Here is a 24998-nt window from a genome sequence, read left to right on the forward strand (position 1 = left end):
AATCCCAGTATCTTCTTGCTTTCATTGTTACTGCTGAGAATTCAACTGTCAAAGTATAGCTGTTTGAAAGTAATTTTTCTTTTTTCTTCTGGTTACTCTCAAGATCTCTCTGTCTGGTTTTATGCAGTTTTATCAATAAGAGTCTAGGTGTGGATTTCCTTTTAATTATCTTGCTTTAGAACCACTGGACTTCTTGAATATGCAAATTAGTATCTTTCCTCAATTCATGAAAATTCTCAGCTATCATGGCTTCAAATATTACCTGTACCTCATTCTTTCTTCCTTATTCTTCTAGAACTCCATTTAAACTGATTTTATTTATTCAACACTCATAATGCAGTTTGCAAAGCTAAACTATCTTATCCTTGTGTAACGGACACATAAAGTAAGGTTCTATTATTATTCACATTTCATGGAAGAGGAAAATGAGACAGAAAGAGGTTAAGCAATCTATCCAAGGTCACACAGCTAGTGAGTAATAGAGGCAGATTTAAATGCAATACTGGTTTCTCAGATTTCTCACTCCATTCTCTATGGTTTTTATGCTCTCTGTTGTATTTTTCTCTTTTTAAATGTCTCTTTTGCATCTGGGATACTTAATGCTCTCTTCAGGCATGTTAAAGTCATCCACTGAATTCTAAATTTTGGTTACTGTATTGCTCAGTTTTAGAAGTTCTACTTTAAAAAAAAAAGGATATGGGCTTTTTATAGTTTCCTGTTCCATGGAATTGTTTTCAAGCTTTTCTTTTATTTCCTTAAACACTGTAAGCATAGTTGTTTCACAGTTTATGTCAATAATTCTAACACATGGAGTGTTTGTGTTTCTATTGTTGTCTCTACTGGTTTACATTGTGTATTTGATATATAAGTAATCTTATTCCAGAGATATATGGATGTTTCTGCCAGACGCCTGTAAAAACTGATCATTTTGGAACTATTTTAGTGTAAATTCAAGGCTCAGGGTTCCCTGGACTCCTTAGATGATACAAATTTGTGCTAAAAGACTGTGTGGGAAAATTTACTATGGTTCATCCTTATCCTGAAGCTAGAGCCAGCCTATTGTAGAGAGGGTCTTCCAGAGTTTTTACTTTCGGTCCCTATCACCCTGAAAATTAAATAAAAATGACAGCTCAAGTGTACCAGCATGTGCAAATGTTCTCAGGGCAACAGCAGCTTTTTCAGGGCAAGAGCTGCTTCTGTGCTTGCTTACTTCACTAAGGTTCTGATTTTCCCTTTAATTTTGGATTTGCATTTCCTTATTCTCCTTCTTATTTTATTAATGTCAGCTCCTCATTGCTTTTAAAATTTAAAAAAATATTTTACCCACCACTAACTAGCTTTAAGTAGGTGAGTTGGTCCAAAAGAACCAAACCTGACATCATTAAAAACGCCTTCTCTCTTTTTTTAAAAGAACCACTTTTTCTTTTCAGGGCTAGCTTTTCAACCTGTGTTCCTGATATCATCTCCAGAGTCTACTTTGTAACAGTATCTGGCTATAGATACAGAAGATAGAGTAGACACATCCTAACTTAAAAGAAAAAAAAATTCCTTTTCTTCTTTTTTCTGCTTTCTGCTTTCCCTCCATGAACTTAATCTTCCTTTTATTGCCAGAGCTCCAATATGACATTTCAGGTAGTAAAATTATAAAATTAGTTGTAAAATAAAAATTAATTAATTTGAAAAGTAATTCTAAATATTAAGAATAAAGACAACAAACAGCTTCTGCCTCACGTACTTGCACTTCCAGTATTTTGCTTTTGAAGCTGTTTAACACAACAATGACATCTCCAAGGTCTGGCTCAGAGTCAGTTCCTTCATGTCTAAAAGGAGAAAAACACGTAAAGATCTATAATCAGGTCAAGAAAAGACAGACAATTATGCTGGCACACATAATAAATTCATTTTGCAATAAGTGTAAGTATACGATTCCTTGTGTATATGTCATATGTGCTATTTCTGTAGTCAATTAAGATATGCTATATAGTATACTATAATTTTCATAATTGTCCAATAAATTTTAACTTAAATTACAATTATACAAAAGTAACTCAGTAAATTTGGTATTGCCTAATTACTCAGAAATCTCAAATTATTGCTTACCTTTGCTGTTGTATACCAAGATCACAAAAATAAAATCTTTCATCTCTGTGATATTTGCAATGACAATTAAAATATGAAACATTTTCTACACTTTAAGTTGTTTATATATCATAATCAAAGGAATTCTACACTGTCCAACAACTTTTCGGTATCTACCAGCCATTTATAAATAGTAAAATTTGAAGTGTATTATTAAACTCCTATGACTAAAAATGTGTCTGTGATGTCCCTCTAATCACTTGAATGTTTCTATTTTATATTACATGTAGTACATTTCATTATCTATTTTTCAAAACTGCATAATCAAATATGACAGTTTGCTTAGTAATTCTTTTTTTGATACTACTATGTACTGAAAAATGTTACTGTAAAAAATATTTACAGTAAAATTGAATTTTGTCAGAGGGAAAGCAATCCGATGTCAAATTAGTAGATACTTTAAATTCAATCAGATTTACTACTCTTGAACATTTTTCTAAAAGAAAAACCTGGGGATTCTAGCACTATGTTGACTAACACATGCCTTTGACTCCCTCTTACTCCCAATTCCCCAGCAGAGGTGGCAAAACCAAAGGAGAAGGCACAGCCCTGCCCAACAATTACCACGAGAAAATAGAAAGTGTTCCACCTTATGTAGCAGAAATGCCAAACCTCTTAAAATCTTTCAAGAGCTTCTAGTTCCAAATATTGCTCCAGGGCATCAGCAACTTTTCACCACGGACCCCACTATCCACTGAGACCAGGGTAGCGCCAGGAAGCACAACATGGTGGTGAGACCCGTACAAGATCTAAACCAGGGGTGTCCACACTTTTTTCAATGTTTTTTACCAAGGGCCATATGCGGTAAAATACACAAACAGCCGGGCCACTCACTCGAGGTGAAGTACGTATTGCCTCACCTGGTTTATTTAAGTAAACTAAATATATTTTTGGAATTTGCTGCGGGCCAATAAAAGATGGATCGCGGGCCGCAGTTGGACACCCCTGATCTAAAGCTACCTCCCTCAATGCAACCAAGTGGCAGAGATAGTGATGATGAAGACTCCTGTACTGCTTCAGGCAGTATTTCAAGCTTTTCATACATGTTAACTTGTTTAATATGTACAACCATCATTTGAGGAGTGCAGTTTTTATTATAGATCCAAACAACCTGGGCAGTTTGGCTCTCACCACTGCACTATTAGACCGTCATAAGGAATGCCAGACAACTGAAAATCACTGGGTATGTGAGCAGCTTAAATGAAGGAACAAGCTACGCAGTCAGACTTCATTTATACGGAATCAGTGCAGGAAAAGAGGGGAGCATTCAAATAATTTACATCATCACTGAACATAAATGAGAATATTGTATCTCAGTAAAGGCCAATTAACTTTAAAACGAAAGGATTCACTACATGTCAGGAAGCATTTAAAAACATACATATACTTTCCCTGGAATTCTAAATAAAAGTATCATTTAAATTTTTGTAGAGGTAAAGATGAAGACTTATTTCAAGTATTCCAAGGAAAATTAAAATGTTGTTATCAATATTTATCAAAAGCAAAAAAAGTATTAGGCCTTAGGATCAAGAGTATATCACTAATGTTTCTGGAAAACACATTTTGTAGAAATGTAGTGCATATTAGAATATGGCAGGCAACATCCATTCCACCTTTTAGCATACACTGTGTAAGTTAGAAAGTTAAAAACTTTTTTGTTGTTATTATTCCTAGATTCTTTTGCTGCTATTGGTCTGGTTTGGATTCTACTAAACAGATAGATTACATGTGCATGTGGTTTGGAATTTAGAAGTGAGGTGATGCTTGGCTAGTTTCTTTCGACAAGCAAAGTCACGGAGTCAGAGAGATTTTCTACATGAGCGTTTCAGTGTGCAATCTCTTAGCTTTCTGGGGACTGAGAGACAGCTGATATGCTAGTCAGCAGCAGCTAGGTGCTTTCTCACTTCCCTAACCATGGGAGAGGTAGCAGCTCTTTCTGTTATCCATTCCTGGAAGCTAGTCACCCTGGAAAGCTGGCTTCTCCAACCTTTCCTATTACAGTCAAGAACCCATTTCCCTGAGTTAAATCCCTCTCTGAGAGGTGTTGCCAGGTTGTGAGTCTCCACCTACACCCTCGCGGGGAATACTACCTTCTAATCTTAAACTCAGTAAGGCATATGCTTTAAAAGAAAAGCACTTTGCAAGGCATTTTCTGAAGCTGGGAGACACAGAGGGCTGTGTCTGGCTCATGTCTGGGAAAACTAAAGTGGACTACAGACTAGGATCTGATATTTGAGAACTGAACTCTTATTGCTTTCTTACAGGAGAGTGCTGCTGCCTGTGGGACTGGCCCGAACTCCTCGAGTTTGCTGGGCAGGTGATGTGTAAGTATTGCCCACGGATCAGACATGGCCAGGCAGGAGACAGACTGTTTTGTTATTACCATGATGTAGTCATGCATCCTGCCAATATGGCAAGGTGGAGATATGAGGAGACCTTAGCAAAAATAGGCTGTGGGTGTCACGTGCGATGCCTGAGACTGGGCAAGACATCAGAGAAGCCAACAGGGATCAGGAACTCAAAGAGTGGGGTGCAGCAACAGAGACCTTCTACGAGCCCACAGAAGTGCTCCACAAACAGTGAGCCATAAGCACTGCCAGGATCAGAGAGGGCAAAGCTAGCTCTCAAAGGGACCAGCTCAAGGAACTGTGAAGAAAGAACAGAAATTGCCCGAAATCTCTCCTGCCTCCTGTATAAAACATAGGAGAAGCAGTTCAGTCTCAAAGGTACCAAACTAAAATTATGTACAAATACTAACTTGGCAGTCTGTTTCTCTGAAGATTTCAAGGGAAAGTCTATCATAATAATTTAGCGTATTGAAAGCACATATATCTGTATCAAGTATCTGACATTTTCTATAATTTAATTAGGAAAATCTGAGAAGCACCTGTCCAATTTTAATAGAACTTTGATGATTTTCTTTTCTAGAAGAGAATAATTTTGAGTATTTCTGTACTCAAGGTAAGCAGCAGTTAACACTGGTGGGTAGATGGGCAGACATAAAAAGTACACGTGAGGATTATGCCTAATAAACAAAACATCAAATTTTAAACGATCAAATGATTTAGTCATGGTTTTAAAATCGGGACTTAGAAACTCATGTCAATTTACTGAAGCTTGGCTTAGCTTTTCAGCATATTTCAAGAATAGTTTTCCTAAATGTATTAGCAATTAGAATTAAGTCATAAATTCAGATAAATAGAATTTCCATTTTTGTCATATTTTATACTGATCTGTTTTTCATTACTGATACTTTAATTTCAAAAAAAATTTTACTACGAAGTAGCACCATTTACACTTTTTCCATTCTGGATTTAGTGACATATTAATCACATTTAGAGTTAAGTACATTATGACAGAGTTTATGGTTTTAATACAAATTTGAAATTATTTGTATTAGTAAAAGGTGTCTAACTGTGAATGAGAAAAATTAGTTTGCCACTAATACTTTAGTGGTACTTAAAATATAACATCAGGGGCTATTTTCTCCCTAAACTATCCATTTATAGATTGTGTACAATAGCAAACAATCATAAGGATGACAAAATAGAACCTAATATAAGGTACAGTTTTACATAATATATATTTTACACATTATATATAAGATTGTACATATATTACATACTAGACATATACATAATATGTAATTGTAATGTGACAAGAAGAAGGAATAAGTGAGGAGGAAACAGACATTTCCTCAATATGTGAGACGCTGCATTCTATGATTATGTCATTTAGTCCTTACCAAGACCCCACAAGGTAGGTAGGATTATCCCCTCTTGTTATGAGGAAATAAAGATACCAGGTGCCAAAAAACAAACAAATAAAAAACAAAACAAAACTTATTCGAGGTTATACAGCTAGCTGACAGTAGAGAAGGGATATGAATCACAGCTTATCTAATTCAAAAGGGCTTTCACTCTGCAAAAAGCAACAGTGAAACTGTAGTGGCAGCTCTTGAAACATTTTAATTTCTGGCAGTACAGCTGGCATGAGATCAAAGAAGCTGGAGCAAAGCATGAATGGCTCTTGAAATTATACCTTGAAACTACCATTTTCATAAGAAGGCTCAATCTGAATGTCATAGTGTATTTTGCTTATTTTCTGTACCACTATAGCACATTTTAAAAACAGTATTTATAATGTATTAATAGTCATTCATTTTCTTCACTGTTTTTCTTGTTTGGATAAATTGTGGAAGGGAAGGATCTGTGTTTTGTTCATCTATTTACTCCATTATGCCTCCCTGCTTTCACCTGCCCACCTGCTGCCTCCCCAACCCCAAGCAACCAGTGGTCTGATTTCTGTCACTATAGTTTGTATTGCCTAGTGTTTCCTAAACTATAAAAGGAACCATACAGTACGTACTCTTTTTCCCCTTGCCTCGCTTCTTTTCCTCAGCATAATTATTCCGAGGGTCATCTATGTCACTGTATCAACAAATCGTCCTTCAAACTGCTGGGCAGCAGCCATTGTATGGATGTGCCACATTTGGATTATTCCTTCATTTGTTAACATTTGGGTTGTTTCCAGTGTCTTGCAATTACAAACAAAGCTGCTATGAACATTAATGTACAAGTCTTTGTAGAACATTTCTTTCCTTTTATTGTGGGTAAATATCTATGAGTGAAAAGCGTGGAGCATATGGTAAGGGTGTACTTAAATTTCTAATGACCTGACACAGTGGTTGTACTATCCTACATTGCCACCGGTAGTGTGTGGCAGCTCCTGTTGCTCCATATCCTCACCAAAACTTGGTAGCGTCGGTCTTTTGAATGTTAGTCACCCTAATTAATAAGTGGCAGTATCTCATAGCGGCTGTAATGTGCATTTTCTTAATAACTAACAATGTTGAGCATCTTTTTCATGTGCTTATTTGCCATTGATACATTTGCTTTGGTGAAATGTCTATGAAGTCTCGTGTATATTTTTTTAAATAAGGTTGTTTTCTTATTGTTGAGTTTTGATAGTTCTTTATATATCCTATATATGAATTCTTTGTTGGATGTATGTTTTGCAAAGATTTTCTCCCAGTCTGTGGCTTGTGTTTTTTTTTTAATAGTCATTATGTATCCCTTTAATGTGAATATTCACACGTTTTGCAACAGAAATGATGATAGTTTAATGAAGTGCTTTCATAGATCCTGCTTGATATGTCATAACATATATGTGTACTGTATTAACTTTCTAAAATCTGTAAAAATTCTAAATTCTGAAACACATACAGCCCTATGAATTCTGGATGACAGAATTGCACCATGTTCCTGTTCCTGGAATGTTTTGTCTGAGGTACGACTAGTAGAAAGTTACTACAATTCTTCCAAACTCTCTTGAGGTACTATCTCCTTCCTAATGTCCTAATATTGACTTAGCCCAACCCTCCTAGAACAGAATTACGCATTTTAGGCTTTGTGTGCATAAATTATTAAGCATATTCGTTGAATTACACTATGTGCTATGCACAGTATAGGAAAAGGGGGGAAAGCTTTGAAAAAAGGTACAACAACCCCTAGCCCTATATTATCTTTGCTGAGCACAGTGCATGGTGTAACAGGTACCCAATAAGTATTTACTGAAATAAATGAAAAGTGCAGATATTTATTAAGGAATGTAAAAAAGACTTTATAAGGGGTTGGTAAACTATGGCTGGAAAGTGAAATCAGGTTGGTGACCTATTTTTCTATGGCCCCTGAGCTAAAAATGGTTTTTACATTTTAAAATGGTTGTTAAGAAAAAGTAATATTGATAAAGATCACATATGCCCTCAAACACTAAGTATTTTCTATTCACTCCTACAGAAAAAGGGTGATGATCTCGCTTTATACTGTGCTCACTGATAAGCAGGAAAATTACTGTGAAAGGAACCAATTCTTATTTATAAAAAGGAAAAATTGAACATCACCCATGGATAATAGCTTTCTTACATAAGATATAACACATACTATATTCTCACTAAATGATAAATAATTAAGCTAATGTATGGAAAAGTGCATAGAAAATAGTAAAGGAGATAGAATAAAGAACAAGATGTGTACATTAGGCGTATCTTTTATATTTTTGAAATAAAACAAAAAATTTAAAAAATTTGTTCTTTCAAATTTTTATAAGTAGTTTTCATTTTATAAGTAGTTTTTGTTTTGCAGCGATGGGACTTGTGAACATTTTAGTTGTTTTGATGATCTTGGTTGTATCACACTACAAACTTATTTACACATAAAAATTTTAAAGTGGTTTATGTAACTCACCCAACTATTTGATAAATATCTTCAGATTTTCCTTGGCGTAATTTCAGTATCCAAGCACCTGGGTTTGCTTTTAATTGAAAATATCCCTTTTAAGATGAGAAAAATATGATCAGAACTGTATGACTAAAAATAGGTTCAATTTTCAAAAAAGAGTATACGTGAATCATCCAAGAAAGTGTTTAACTATGGAATGAATGAATCCTCTAAATGAATTCCAACGAAGGAAGTTTTGCAATAATCTGTAAAGGCACATTCTGAAAATATGATTCCTTTCATTTCTGTTTTATTTAATTACCTTATTCAAGGTTTCAATTTTGTTTTTTTTTGGAGCTGTTCAGCAATAGCAGGATAACAATTGCTTTGTGTTATTATTAGGAAAACATAGAGGATTTCACCAAAACATCTAATTTTAATACCATTCAATTAAGTATTTATAATACTTACAAGATTGGCCATCACTATTGTATCAACTGCAACAGGTTGATTTTTTGTGCCGAGAGTAAATTGCAGACCCCGAGGAGGTTGTTCTGTCGTTATATCAAAGCAATGTCCTTCAAGGAGTAGATATTCTAGTTCATACTCTGCTGTAACAGCTCTTTCAATCTGCGGAGGAAATATGTCATTAGTAATTCTCATAATACAAATATTGTAATAACTAAATGTGATTATTTTAATATTAGCCAATGTATTTTGGGGGTCGGGGTCGGAAATTCAAGTCTTTCACGTGAGTGAACTTAATAGTTGAATCAATTTCTTGAAGACCAAGGCTCATGATGAATTTTTTTCCCTTCTTATGACACCAGCTCTAATACAACCTCATGATATATGTACCAATATCACCAGCAGAAAAGATGTCATAAAGTTGCAGCAAAGATCTCTTCAAGGCAGATTTTGATGAAAAACGCCTTAAAGGATCTGCTTCAGCTCTATTGCCCTACAGCTCCCACTTCACACCTGGCAAGAAAGCCAACTTATCATCATCTATCACCTTTCCTATAATTTTAAAACATTAATGTTAATAATTGTTTTGCATTCAAAATAACATGCTCATAAAAGAAAATTTAGCAAATATAAGAAAGTAGAAAAGAGAATAGACATCACCTACAGAACAAACATTCATAAACACATCAGTGCATTGATTTCTATTTATTTTTTTCCACTCATTTTTTCCTAAGAAAATATAACCTGCTTTTTTTTGCATTAAATATAGTTTTCTATGAACATGTCCCCATCTCTATAAACATCTGTTAAGTGGCTGGTCATTCAAATGTTTCCAGCTTTTCCTCTATTGCAAATGATATAATAAATACTTTTAGGAATAAAGCTTTTTTTCTATTTCATATGAAAAACATCACTGAACATGAAAATAAATCAAATGGTAAGTGATTTTTACATAGTTTGGCAATTTTATTGAGCAGATAAGACAGTGATGTATCTATATCTAATTTTATTTCATTATTTGAGATTTTTGACACTATCATTTAGTATGTTTAGGATACAGAGTATTTTAAAATACTCTATTTTTCTTCGACTGTAATTACCACAGAAAGTAATTATAGTATTTATGTACAATGTTTCTTTTCTGAATCCAGCTCTTATAATTTTACTGTTTTTAAAAACAAGAAATAAGTGACTTCTCTGAAAACAGCATTTGTTTCAATAACTTGAGTTGGGTTCTGAATTAACTGTTGAATTACTACTATTTTAAGTGATGACCTTGATATAGCTCATTAACCTGTGCCCACAGTGCTTATAATAAAATAGTACTTTGCCTGGATGAAAAGATTTTCATTGGCTAGTCTCAGAATATGAGAATATTAAAAATTAGAAATCGTAGAGATCAGCTAGTTCAACTCTTTCATTTTAAAGACAAGGAAACTGTATCCCAAAGTGATTATCAAGTAACCTTAACTCTTTTTCATTATGAATGAGATATTGTGGCAAAGTCCAAATATATTCACTCAGTTTGTGACTAATAGTATCGTTATTTTATAATATATTAATGTGAAAATTTCTCTTGTCCTTATATATTTGTATAACAGACATCAATTCTGTTGACTTATTCAAACCATAACACCCAAAACAGCCAAATTTGTTTTTCAAAGTTTTTTCTAGTGAATATTTTAAATTTTTTAATAATTTCATAAAACTGATTTAAGTTAAATTAGTTCCTATTATGAAGAATATGAAAGCTAATGATCTTTCTGATGTTTTATATCTCCTTTATATTTTTATTTATCTGTTCTAAATATTAACTGTTGACCAAAGTCCTGGTAAGGAAGAATTTTTCTAGATCAAGCATTTTTTAGGTATTTATGTAACGTCTGGGAATTAGATGTTGCAGGGGGTACTTGTGCAAGCGAGTGTATAGTGACAAATCTCTCTCACTACTAGTCTTATTTTTGCCAGGATGTACTTTTTTCCTTTACTTATTACTCCTTCTTTCTACTCTAGCAAATGTCTTTATTATTTCATATTCTTCCAGGACAGTTGCAGGTAATATTCTGAGCACACAGTGGGAGCGAAGAGCCTCAGAGGCAGTTCGTTAACTTTCACAGCTGCGAGAATTTATAATTTCACTGTTTATTCACATAATCTATAGAGAGAAGAAATTATTTCTCCTTATTTTAGTCTTACTGTTTATTTAAATAGCTTCTATAAAGACACGGTTATATTTGCTATTCACAACAAATAAAGTTTACTTAATCTCCATCAATTGTTTAATAGCTGCTGAAATTTTTTACTGGCAGACTGGTCCTAAACCCTTTTCTAAGCTGCATTAATTCTCCCACCAGAAACCCTTTACCCTTTTGGTTAGAATCTTTCCAGTTATTTTACTGATGTGCATTACTGAACTCTCTTAATGAAGAACCCAACAGACCCCTTTAAGAGACCCAACTCATGGAGAAAACAGGATTTTTTTTTTTTTTTACTTACTGCCAACTTTATTTCTCAATTTCTCCTCATGGATTTTATTATTTTCTGTCTCTCTAGTCTTTCCCTGTATATGAAAGATTGATTTCAGATGGTCACTATGACAGTTTTAGGTTCTTCTCTAGGTGGGTAAAGGTGGGGTTAATGGTGAGTGTGTTCCAGGGAAGTGACCTCGACTCATGAGTGGATCAGAAGAAACTTGCCTAGAAGTGAAACTTTAGGCAAAAGGTAACATGAGATGCTTGAGAAATAAATATGGTGAACAGCGCTAACCAAGTTATTAGAGGTAAAATGTTTATGCCTAGGTCAGGGCAATGGCTACATTCGGAAGGAGCTGTCAACCACGGAGCTGGAAATAGGTCAGAGGCAGTGCCGATCCAGCAAGAGGAACAACAATGAGAGGGACGTGTTTCCTCCTGTTTCTGAATACCTGTTCTCTAGGCCAACTCTCCTAAAATGCTTCTGTTTTTCGTGGTTTTTGAATTCCTTTCCTACTTTGAATGGAATGTTTGGAAGACTCAGTGTACTTTCAAAGAGTCTCCTCTCCTTTCTTGTGTTGAGGGCTGAAGGACAGCAGGCGGGATGAGAAGTCTGGTCACTTACTGGATGAGGGTCACACTGGAGGTGATGACAAGCAATGAACCCATGTGGCCGTATATGAGCAAACTCTCTTCCCTGCTTTTTACTCTAATCTCGTTAGGACTGCTTTCTCTGACTGAGCTGTGGGGCAAAAAAAGGGTTTTAGATGAAACTGTTCCTTTCTGAGTTAAAAGTAAAACCTGCAGGGCAAAACAGGTACGTAGTGGTGTTGTCCTAAGTTGCCATGCATCCATCTCCATATTTTCTTCAGTGTTCATCTTAGAATAGCATTTGTGAACCAGGGGTCTGAAGCAACACAAAGAGGTGAGGATATCTAGGAACCCAGAAAACTAAAGAGGCTGAATTTGGAAGTTAGGGAAACTCAAAAATCAAAGAAAAGGCTGGATCATAGAGAAGAAAATTTTGGTGAGCAGCCACAGTATAACCATTCGCTTGCTATAGTTACAGTATTTTATTAGAATTTATCCTTTTCTTCTTTCTTTATATAACTTTACACGATTACTTACATCCTTTAAGTGAATATTATCAAGGTCACAGTTGCTGTGCACTGTTTCCACCATCCAGCCTTCAGGAGTAATCATGTTGAGGGTTAGGAGGGGTGATTCGGGGATATCCGAGAATTCTGCCGCTGGTCTGATGATGTTGCTAGGCATGAACGTCAGTTCTGGTTCCAGAACAAAACGGTAAAAGCTATTGATAGAGCATAAAAAAACAAAAAAACAAAAGAAAAAACATACTGTAATCACACTGAAACTTTTTCTGTCTAAAATATTTTAAAACTGACAATATAACCAGAAAGTCTTTAATTAAAAAGACTAAAAAAAAGCACACTATACTGCACAAGAGTTACTGCTTGTAAATAAATAGTAGACAATTATTATTTTTTTCTACCATTATATAGTATAGGACTCTCTCTATGTATATGTGTGCATCTATGTATCTATCTATATGTGTGTATGTGTGTGTCTATATATATATGAATATATATATACACACACGCATATATATCTCGTTAATTATTTCTTAATGAACATGATTAGAATCCCTTTAACATACTGACTTATGCAGGTTCTAGAAGTTTATGATCTATATTCACTCCCTGATCCTTCTTCATATTTGACTATGGTGTATTTTTCAGCCATTTTATATCTCTTAGCATCACTAATGATATGAAGAGAAATAACCAGAAAGTAAAATTCAAGCTGAACTTCTGGTACCAATTATAAAAGTTCAATTAAAAACAAACAGGACTGATTTGAAATCAACTGCTTATTAAGAGACCTGCAGTATTTATATATTTGAACCTTATCTCCCAATATCACATATAATAAGTATTGTAGTGACTTGCACTATTTTGAGGCTGCAACCAAGGTGTCAGCTATGCTGTACTTATCACAGGCTTGACAGGGGAAGGATCCACTTCCAGGCTCATATGGTTCCTCAAGGGCCCCTGGAATGAGAGCTGCTGTTCCTCACTAGCGGCTGGCTGGAGACCACCCTCAGTTCCTTGCCAGCATAGAAGCCCACAGGGCAAGAGAGAGAATGCCAGCAAGACACAAGTCACAGCCTTTCATAATCTCATTGCAGAGGAGACATCCCAGCACTTCGGCCAGACTCTGTTCATTAGAAGCAAATCACTAGGTGCAGTCCATGCTGAAGGCGAATTTACAGAGAGCGGGAATCCCAGCAGGCAGGGATTCTGGCTGCCATGTCCGACGCTGCCTCCGGCAGGAAGGCAGAGCCAAAAAAGAAGGGTAAGATCTCACAGGCGAGGACAGTCATGAAGTACAGGCACAAACAAGTCCCCAGGACTGTCAGAGGCAGCGGAAATGTCATCAAGCAAAAAGTATTCCGTGGATGATGCAAAAAGCAATCTCTCTGTGATTAAGTAAAAACAATTCAGCAGCAAAGAGGAAGTTTAAGCCAAATGCAGTGGGAGGTACAGTGAATGAGACATGATGAAAAGGGGGTATGACCACTCCTCAAAAATGCTGAGGTGAGAAAGACGAGAAGAGGAAAAGTCAGGCCTTTAGAGGATGGGAAGTTAAGGGAGCAGTTTATTTTATTTTTTTAATTGAAGAACTCTTAGGGCTGAAAGAAAAAGGCTAACAGAAAAGTTAAAGATACGGAATAAAGGGACTATACAATAAAGCAAGGATCCAGAACAAATGGGAAACCATGGGACCAAAACAGAGAGGGAACATTACACATGAGGACAACGCACATTCTTCCCGTGCCTCATGGGAAGGTTGGGAGGTACAGGAGGTAAGAGGCAGCTGAGGGAATTCCTGCCCATAACCACCATCATCTCTGAGAAGGATGAGACAGAACTTATTCTAAAAGGAAAGGATTAGGAATTAATGTGTCACTAGTTTGCTCAATATGTTACTGAGTAAATGAGGCTGTTTAACTCTTAGTTTAAGAACAGTTTAACAGTTTTTGTCCTGTGCGGTATTATTCACCCCTCAAAGCATCTACCTGGTACATGAGAAGTCAAGCTGTTTCCCTCCTAATGGATTATGCTTAGTTACAGTCAATATTCTCACTCTTTATTACATATCCAAAACCTTTACAGAGATCCTATGCAGATGATTTGTACTTGAGTGGGTGAGCTCATTCAATTTTCACACATCTCGTTTATCTTTTGTATTTCTTTCTAAATATGAACAAAAGCTTTCATCTTATTTTAGCCACTAACCGAAAGCGCTGTTAGCTCCATGAGTACAGAATTTTTACTCAACAGAAGAGTATTAATGAGGAATATTTGCATATAACAATAAACATTTTCTGTATCATTGAAAGATTATTCTAAACTAATTACATCTCAAGACCTCTGAATAATAAATGTGATAAAATAATGATCATTTTGATAACTTAGCTCTGAAGTAATGAAAGTACAGGTAAACCAAAAATGGTGTAATTCAACCTATTTTCTACTTACATATTTCCAAATAGGTATTCCTAAATCACAGTTTCTAAAATACCCATGGATAAACATAAATTCTGCAATTAGATTGAATCAATTTTCCTGGTTAGGTTATTTCAACTTTACATCAATTAAAGTTAATAAATTATGCCTAATCTTCTGATGTATATCAGTTAACCATCTTATGAAGGACAAAAAAAGAAACAACAAAAAAACAGGTCCAGTAATTTTGGTCCTATTTTCAGTTTAGTATTTGCAAATATTTCAAAACGAAATTATGTTCACTCACCTCTTTAAAGGGGCTTCTGAAAGTTTACCCCTACAGTTCATGAACAACTGTATCTTCATGTTGATAATCTTTCCAAGTACCTATGAGAAAAAAATTCCCATATTTGATATTAAATATTAATAGGTAACATTTATTGAGCATTTACTATGGACCAGGCACTGAATTTATATTATCTGATCCTCACAATATCCTTCTTAGATAGCTACTTTTACAGTTGAGACAGAGAGATGTATAATAGTAATTGGCCTAAGACTACACAGTAATTCACAGGAGAGGTTAACATTTGAATCCAAACAGTTGATTTCACTGCCAAAGCGTTATGCTGCCTTCCTTTTGCCTAAGGTGACTTTCTCTCATAGTATAAATTTCCTTAGTATTAAAGAACAAGTAAAATAATTATTAGAACCTTGACCTGCAAATGCAAAATGGTAACCTCATTACAATGGCAAGGGTGTCCTGAGCCTTGGGAATTTCACCTACATTCTAAAAGATACAGGAAGTTCTTGGCTACATCCAGATGAAATACTCTATTTTCTCTTCATTTCCCTGGAGCACAAGAAGTAGGAGAATTATTAATTTTGATAGTCCCCACCTCTATATAGGCAAAACAAGCCAGTGAGGATTTGAAAGATGTTAGAAAACAAAGGATGAAGTAAAGGGAGAAGAAAAAAAACATATATGGAACAGAAAGGATGCAGGCTTGAGGAGGAATTAGATTTAAGAGCTTTGAGTTTCAACTCCCATTTCTATCACTCCTCCTATTTGCTGTATTGGAGGGCGCTGAGACATGGTTTCTCTCAAGTGTTAAATGAGACACTATTTCTTCCTACGCTTTATAAGCATACTTTTCTTTATAGGAAGAAATAACAAGTTATGTGAAGTACTGAGTTGCTCAGAAATGAAGTATGTTATCTTTACCAATGATGTAAACTGTAATGCAATTCCATAATTTATACTTCTGTATAATCCCATATTTCTTATTTTTGAATTCTACCTTTACATAAAAGCTTCAGAAGTAAGCAATGCTTTTTTTCTGAGTAGACTCTCCTTAGGAATACGGAATTTGTACAGTAAAAAAAAGTTTGTTTTACAATGAAGAGGTAGTTATACAATAAATAGGTAGAATGGCAAAGGCTTTCCAAAATTATTTGTCCACATTAATACACTTATGATATATATATATATATATATATATATATATATATATACACACACACATACATACATACATACACACACACACACACACACACACATTATCCCCTCTCCAATATGATTTGGTAGGGCAAACTAATTTCTGAGAGAAATAGCATTTTGAAATTTCAATAGACTACACACCAGTATGACCCAGCTTGATCACTTACATCTTTCACCAGACTTAACATCTAATTACTTTTGCCTGTTTCCAAAAGTGAAGCCAACTGTCAAAGGACAAATAGTTTCCAGTTCTGAGAATTTTTTCAATGTGTCTTTAAAAAAAAAAATTGAGTAATTTTTTCAAACAGTACACCAAAATGTTGAACATCCCTAGAAAAACTATATAGCCTTTCAAGAATTTGCTTATTCAAATTTAACTACTGAAAGCTGAATTACAACTTGAACCTTTAAATTTTTCAAATGATAAGCCACATAAGGTCCTTTCAGAATCTGCTAGCTGTCTCCTAATATTCATTATCCCGTACTTTCTTAGTGAAAGAATTTTCAGGTTTTTGCAGAGTCTCCACCCTCCCTTGTGACGAGGTGTGGTCAGACGACTGGCTACGTTCTGGTAAGATGTGACTGGATGGAATATGTCCGGCTTCAGGGCTGTGCCCTTGTTCTCCCACTTCCTGATGGCAGTAACAGAGATGATGTTGGGAGCTTGACAAATGATCTTAGACCACTCGAGACAAGCTGCTTCATGAGGATGGCTGAACAACCAGCCAGGAGGTGGCTGAGTCCCTCATCACTATGGAACCGCCTTAGCAGCTCCAGGCAGCTTATAGTTGGACTGTGAGATGAGAGAAATAGAATTCAGTTTTGAGGGTACTGTTACTTTGGCCTTTGTTACAGTGACCAAAACTATTAAATACAACCTTCATATTCCCTCTTCCCTTGGCTTCACCTGTTTGGCTAATGTTACTTATTATACTTTAAACTTCAATTAATTAAGCTTAGGCATCAGCTTCTCCAGAAGCCATTCTTCACACGTGAAGACAGGATGAAGACGGGAAGACCTCTATTAGTGAGCTCAGGCTGCCATAACAAAATACCACAGGTTGGGTGGCTTAAACAACAGACATTTCTTTATTTTACATCAAAGTGCTCGCCAGTTTGGTTTATGGTGAGGGCTCTCTTCCTGGCCTGTAGGCGGCCGCCATATTGCGGTATGCTCACACGACCTCCTTTTGGTGCGTGTGAGAAGAGAAAGAGATCCTTCTTTCTTGCTTCCTCTCGTTATGAGGCTATCAGTACTATTAGGTTAGGGCCCAACATGTAAGACCTCATTTAACCTTAATTACCTCCTAAAGGCCCTATTTCAAAACACAGTCATATTGGGCATTAGGGATCCAACATATGAATTTTGGGGTGGGGGCAATAATTAAGTTTATAGCAACACCTAACCTTGGAATTGCCACAACAACCTGTGCACAGCTTTATCACTTCATTTTATACATTTAAATACGACAATCTATTTCAAATGTTGTATGGAATAAAGAATCAAGATCACATTTATTTAATTATATTTGAAAACAGACTCAAAAAGATTAATTATAAATATCAAATAAGGACTATGATAACTATATATAAAATGTATAACAAAAATATTATCTTACGATCAATAACTGTGCCATCTTCTGTGCTTCTCTTGTCAGTGGATCAACAATAGCAATAACATCAAAGAACATATCATTTTCTTGAGGATTTATCTTTATAATGCTAGAAAAAACAGAAAATACAATAAAGTGAAAAATTGTCAATTAAGATCATTGAATAATCTAATTAATCTTAGCTATATACATTGCTGTAAATTGCTTTCTGTCTCACTGCATTAAAAAAATCCTGGCTGTTTACAGAAGAAAATGCAAATTTAAAACTCTGATGTCTATGTTCAATAAATTAGAAAACTCAAGAATTAGAGAAAATGAAAGTAAGATTTCAAAAAAATTTGAAAAAAAAAGAAGATTAAAAAAAAATCTTCAAAGGGGAGAGGAAATAGTAGAACAGGGTAAAGGGGGTCAAATACATGGTGATGTAAAGAGAACTGACTCTGGGTGGTGAACACACAATGTGATATATAGATGATGTATTACAGAATTGTACACTTGAAACGTATGTAATTTTACTAACCATTGTCACCCCAATGAATTATATTAAAAAGAAAAGAACAATACTATTATAGTGAAAACTGATAATTTTAAGCCCCCCAAATTCTCATGCATGATATATGTAAAACATAAAACCAAGATGCTTTTGTGCTGGTTGAATATATTTTCTCAAATTTGAGAATTATAAAATTAACTTTTATTAAATTTGGTATTAACCCCCTCCCAACATAATATAACAGACAAGCAAGTTCAGGGACGAAAAACCCTAGATTTATCAAACTTCATTTTCACCCCATACTCTCCACACCTCCTCCCTTCTGTTATTTCCATTTTTTCTTTCATTGATCTAAGTTAAAAGATGGACTAATCTTTAAAAGAAAATGTTAGGAAATAATTAAAAGCACAGAAAAGGCCAGTGGGATATACTCAATTCTATATTTAATATAATTAAAAGTTAAAAGTATATATTTAACAAAAAGTACAGACTATTCCAGTTGAATGAGTCTTAACACTGTAATAATATAAGAAATCAGTGTTTTTGAGATTTATATAAAGCAAATATTTTCAATATTTACAAAAAGATTACCACATCAAAATGTACTGCTGTTAAATTATAGGGATGTAGATCTTCTTTAGTAAAGAAATACTATAAACATCTAGATTTTTTGCAGTAAAACAATTAATTTCTTAGCAATTAATTCAATAAAAGCTAACGTAAAATTCACCTCAAATATGGGTCCTCCAAACATAGAGCAATGAAAGACATTTTATTTTATATGCAGTTGACATGATTTACTAATGTTAAAACAGGAACAGCAGAGTCAGGAAACAGAACCTGTTGGATAATTATTGCTAGAAATAAGGGCTAGAAATCAATGTTTTAAATTAAAGAGACCATCTACAATGGTTAATTCCTTTAGTTATCTTGGTGAAAATTCTACAAATTACTGTCATACTTATAGCACTACCCAAAACTGGTCACCTCCTGTATGCTTTATAAAATGGTATAGGTAGAATAGATATCTGCTACTTTTAAGCTTTTTCCCTCAGACTACTGACAATTCTGTGAGTTTGTAGGAATCAGAATTCCAATACTCATAAACAGAAAAAAATGGGGAATTGCAAATCATTGTCACAAAGTCACACCATATCCTTCCCTTTTATAAAATAAGGCGTAGGCTTAAAAGCAGCAGGACACATTGATAGTTGTGAAAGCTAGATAAAGACAGCAGAGACTAAAATAACAATAAACTATAAAAGATCAAATGTTTCAGACATTTAATGAGAGAGTAAATAGTCCCAAATATATCGAATGTCCTAAGTATTATATAACTTAAAGAAACAGTACAGTGACTAACATTTGTAATGATAGTTTTTAATAATCTGTGTTAAATTATTTCAGCACACGGTATTTAAGAAATCAAAAAAGTCTGTAGAAAGAATTCCATTGGATGTGCTTAAAATACATAAAAGTACAGAACCTCAGTTATCTTCAAAAAGAGAGAGAAAACTTCACTCCCAACAGTGCTAGATAATTTCTCTTTAGAAAGTTTTCCCTGAAAACAACAATATTATACATGTGTGAAGACACCTCAAAAGATACTTTCTAGAGTTAAAACATGTCTTATCTTCTAATAGTACACACAAGCAACATAAGATTGCATCTACCATAAATTCAGAAAACTTAAAAGTGTCAGCCATTTTAAGTTTATGTTAAAGTAATTTGTCTCAATTTAGTTTTATAGTAGTGATTAAAAGAGATCATATAATAAAACATGTCTATAGTTACATAACGTCTAATTGATTTTTTCCCCAATTCTAAATGGTCTTTAATTAAAAACAACAAGCAAGGTTCCCTTCTGGGGACACAGATAATTGTATGTAGATTGAGCTTGATGAATTTTATTTCAAATTTCAAAAGGAAATTATAAACTAGTTTACTATTCTAATAGTATTTCTCTGATAGCTGTCTTCAGAAACCTAATTTTGAAGAAATAATAAATTTTTTAACAAAAAAAAATGTTCCATGGATAAAATACTTACCCAACTGCTTAATTAGCCAAAAATGAATTTCTCTTCTCAACTACGTATCTCATAACTGTTAATATGTTGATGAACACTGAAAATCTGCCCCCACTTCTCCCCCGCCAAGGATGTAGTGTTCTCTAAACTTACGTGACCAGAGAACAGTTTTTCCCTCAGAATATATCTGTCAACATCTCCGAACAGTGTTTCTTGGAACTCATTTTGGGACATGTCTACATTTTATTAATTAGAATTCTTTAGTATTCTGTATGCATTGAGAATTTAGTATTAGTATGCACTGAGAATATGAAGACATAATTATTTATAATTTTACCAAGATACTGCAAAAATTTCAAATGATCATGAGCATGAAAGAAAGTTAATACAAATCATACTTGGTATAACTCATTTGAAACTTCATATCCCATATATATCATCCTTTACTTACTAGAATATACAATCAACTGGAATTTCTTTTCCTAATCTTATAAAATACATTTATTCTCTAAGATAGAACTTTTATTTCTCCTTTAATTTTGCTGTATTATGAACACAAATGGAAACCATAATTGAGTACAGGATGCAGTGACAGAAAAACACAATACTATTACATTCTTACCTATGATTCTCTTTAAGAAATGTGACATCATACCGAGTTTCACCTTTAGGCAAAGAGGAAACAAGGGCATCAACTTTCATAATAAGGTCACTCATGCTAGATAAACAAGATAAACAATGTATGAGTTTTTCAGGAATAGAAAGATTCATATTTCATACTACAATTAATGCCCTGAGAAAAAGGGGAATTTAATTTAAAATACCTCCAATACACTTTATATAAATGATTTTTCTTCCAAACTTGCCAGTAAGTAGAATTTGTCAATCTAAAGATGACTTGCTTTTAAAATCATACTAATTTTTCTTATCATTGATATAATATTTAAACACTTATAAGTAGTGTTCTCAACAGTCTATAAGAATATGGTGAATCATTCAATTCAATATTTGATGAGTCGAAGCATAGCAAAGAAAGAAAGGCAAAACACACAAAAAGTAAATAACAGGATATTTACTTTCAAATAATTTTTAATATAGTTAAGAAGCCCAGATTTTTATGGTTTTAAATTAGTTTGAAAAGTAATTGAGATTTCACAAAATAAATACCTAGATTAAATATAACCAAATTTGAAAATTCATGATAGAGAAAATGTATTATATGTTCAATAATATGCTGGGAAAGTGTTGGCTGAACTTTATGGAAGGCTTCCTTAAAAAAAAGAAAAAAAGAGAAAAGATAGGCACTTTCATTTTACAAATCAAGAAATTCAGATTCAGAGTGTTGAGAATCTTGTCAATCTCTCTCTCTAGGTCATTTTTTACTGGTGTACGGTGCTGAAATGTAGGACTTTATATTAAAAATATAACAGAAAAAAAAGAAATAATAATACCTACCGTATCTTTCACAGATCATTGCATTTAATGGTCATTTAATGAACATATACGTATATTCAATGAATTAATCAAAATCATAATATCTATTCCTATTCTCTCGCAAAGGTATTTATTTATCAGCCACATAATCTCTAATAAATAAAACTGTAGGCACAATGTAAGAAATATCTATGGTCAAACATGCTCCCCATGCTTCTTAAACTGGCCTGACAGCTTAAGTCGTACTTATGTACTGAGATGAGCTAAGTGGAAAATGAGAAAAGAAAAACCTTTGAGGTCCCAAACAACCTTTTCTTAAATTTTCTGCTGAATTTTCAGCTACACAGTCAATTTTTCTCTCTTTTTGAAAAGTAATTTGAACTGAAGAGGTGAAAGGGCACTAGATACTCAGCACCTACTGCTTGAGGACTGCAGGCATCTCTAAGAACAGAATAAGTCATAATTAGAGAAAAAGATTTTACATGCCACTCGGGATAATGGTTCCAAAGATTCTGTCTTTGGCATTCAGATTTCTACCTTCCTAGTTATATAACTCTTGGAAAGGATGATAATAGGGATGCATACCATTAACATATGTTCAGATTTAACTGAATATGAATTTATTCTAATTACAACACAACTTATTTAGCATTACTTCTGTGCATGTGACAACTTACGACAATTAGAGGGGATGCTTTATAGTTTAATGGTATTGATTTTTGGTGATTATTTTGGTTTGAAATGCCGCTTTAAAGTGGCTAAAATAGCTTCCTGAACCTACATAAAACTATAATTATGTTTTATCAAACAAGGTTAAAAAAATTAGCTCTGAAATGTTAACATTATATTTATCTATTTCAACAATTACTGAATTATATGCTTTTCAACATATACTAGTCCTAAATTATTTAATTATAAAATTATATATTTTTAAAGTTTTCTTTTATTACACTTGAAAATAACTATGGATATTACCTCTTCACTGAAGAAAAGCCATTATTTTACTACTTTACAAACATAAATTTCTTTTGACATTATTTCCTAAATGATGAATTAAAAAGATATAATTGTCTAAATGATAAAGTAAGGATATCAGTTTCATCTGGATCAGGATTCTGTATTCAAGAGTAATAATCAGAACTTCAGTTCGGGAAAGATAACTACCTCCAATACCTAGCCATATGCTTTAAATGAATTGATACAATGAAAGTAAAGAATGGAAAAAGATAAAACAGAAAATATTAACCGAAAAGAATGTTGATATGGCTTAACTATCAGACCACATCAGACTTGAAGACAAAATCATTATTAAGAAAGGAGTAATTTGTATAATGATGAAAGGAATAATTCATTAGAAAGATAATAATTCTGAATGAGGGTATACATGACAATATATAGCTCAAAATATTTAAAACAAAAATTGACAAGAGTACAATAATTAAATAATAAATCCACAATCTTAGTGGTAGTGTTTAACAAACTTCTTTTAGTAACTGACAGATAAAAATTCAGTATTTTGATGATCTGAAAAAAACAATATGTTCAACATAATAGACATATATAAAATCTTTCACACAATTAGAGAATTTTTAAAAATAGAGCATGAAACAATAAAAAAATTAACCTTGTCTTATAAAATTAGGAGAAATACAAACCAAATAACTGGTGTCCCTAAACCATGTTTCCTAATCACAGTTCAGAACAAACTGGAAATCAACTGGGCCATTTAAAACAATTTAAAACACACTTTATTAATTTATTAATTCAATAAATATTTACTGGGTACCTAATAAGATCTAGGCACAATGCTATGCACAGGAGATTAAAAAACAAACAGACAAATAATTTGCCTTCATGAATCCAATATTTTATTTCAAAGTATTTTAAAAAAACATTTAAAAAGTCACAATAGAGATTTGAAAATATTAGGACTGAATCATAATGAAATATTTATATATCAAAACTTATGTTATACAGCTAACTGTTTAGAGAGAAATTTCAAGTCTGTAATTTAAGGATATATAAGGAAAAACATGATATTAATAAGCTAGGAATCCAACTTGAGAAGTTTATAAAAGGACAGATTAAAAAGAAATAAAGAACTAAAACTGATTAAAAAAATAATTGAGAGTCTGTCAGGTCCTAAATCTACATATATGAGAAGACCAGCAAAACAGATATATCCCTCACTAAACTGAGCAAACTGAAATAAGAGGAAGGCTAATATAAATGACATATTTAAAAACTGTAAGTTAAGGAATAAAGCTCTTATAATTCACAAATAACATGAGTTCTAGTATTAGACAAAATGTTACAAAAAATAAGCAGAGTCCAGCAAGGAAGATTAATATAGAAGTTTAATACTGTTCCTGCAATTTAGTAGAAAAAAATTAAAAATGCAATGTAAAATATACCATTTATAAAATAAGCTAAAGTAAAAAGTATTAGGGAAAAAATATTAAAAAAAATGTGTACAACTTCATGGTAAAAAAAAATGAAGCTTCACTGATGGACCTAAAAGGAACACTAAGTAAGTGTGATTGTCTACCAACCTACCTATTCACATATATAAACTTATATATAAATTATACACCATATATTGGTTATATATTACTTATATTATAAATATGTATTATACATGTACATTTATATAGCTACATATAAATAATATATGTATATATTTAATGGATGGGATAATTCAATATTATATAAAGATGATAATTCCTTAAACTAATCTATAAATTCAAAGAAATTCCCACAAAACTTCCAGGAGGGTTTTTGGTAGAAATTGTCATAGTGGTCCTAACCATATTTACACTGAAAATCAAATAGCAAAAAACAGTCAAGACAATTTTGAAGAAGAGGCAAAAGGGGGACTTTTCCCTATTTGGTATCAAAATTTATTATAAAGTTGTGATAGCTGGAGTGTGGGATTGTCATGAGGCAATAGACCAGTGAAACAGTATAACGATCCAAGAAGAATTAAAGATATAAACACACATAGAAAACCAAAATTGTAAAACTTCTAGAAGAAAATAGAGTACCTTTATAACTCAGACTAAGAAAAATTCTTATACATCCTAAACACACACACACACAAA

General features: G+C 33.4%; 1 protein-coding gene across 1 annotated transcript in view; it reads right to left on the bottom strand.

Moving 5' to 3' along the window:
- Positions 1-24998, bottom strand: part of UGGT2 (UDP-glucose glycoprotein glucosyltransferase 2) — a 146319-nt gene that overhangs the window by 25668 nt on the left and 95653 nt on the right. Inside the window, exons 24-30 of the mRNA XM_019737191.2 lie at positions 21086-21181; positions 17950-18052; positions 15134-15213; positions 12425-12608; positions 8829-8987; positions 8385-8470; positions 1736-1820 (exon numbers count right to left, since the gene is read on the bottom strand). Of these exons, the coding sequence (XP_019592750.2) occupies positions 1736-1820; positions 8385-8470; positions 8829-8987; positions 12425-12608; positions 15134-15213; positions 17950-18052; positions 21086-21181 (793 nt within the window). The remainder of the gene's footprint in view (positions 1-1735; positions 1821-8384; positions 8471-8828; positions 8988-12424; positions 12609-15133; positions 15214-17949; positions 18053-21085; positions 21182-24998) is intronic.

Source organism: Rhinolophus sinicus, linkage group LG04 (genome assembly GCF_036562045.2).
Source record: "Rhinolophus sinicus isolate RSC01 linkage group LG04, ASM3656204v1, whole genome shotgun sequence".
Taxonomy (NCBI): domain Eukaryota; kingdom Metazoa; phylum Chordata; class Mammalia; order Chiroptera; family Rhinolophidae; genus Rhinolophus; species Rhinolophus sinicus.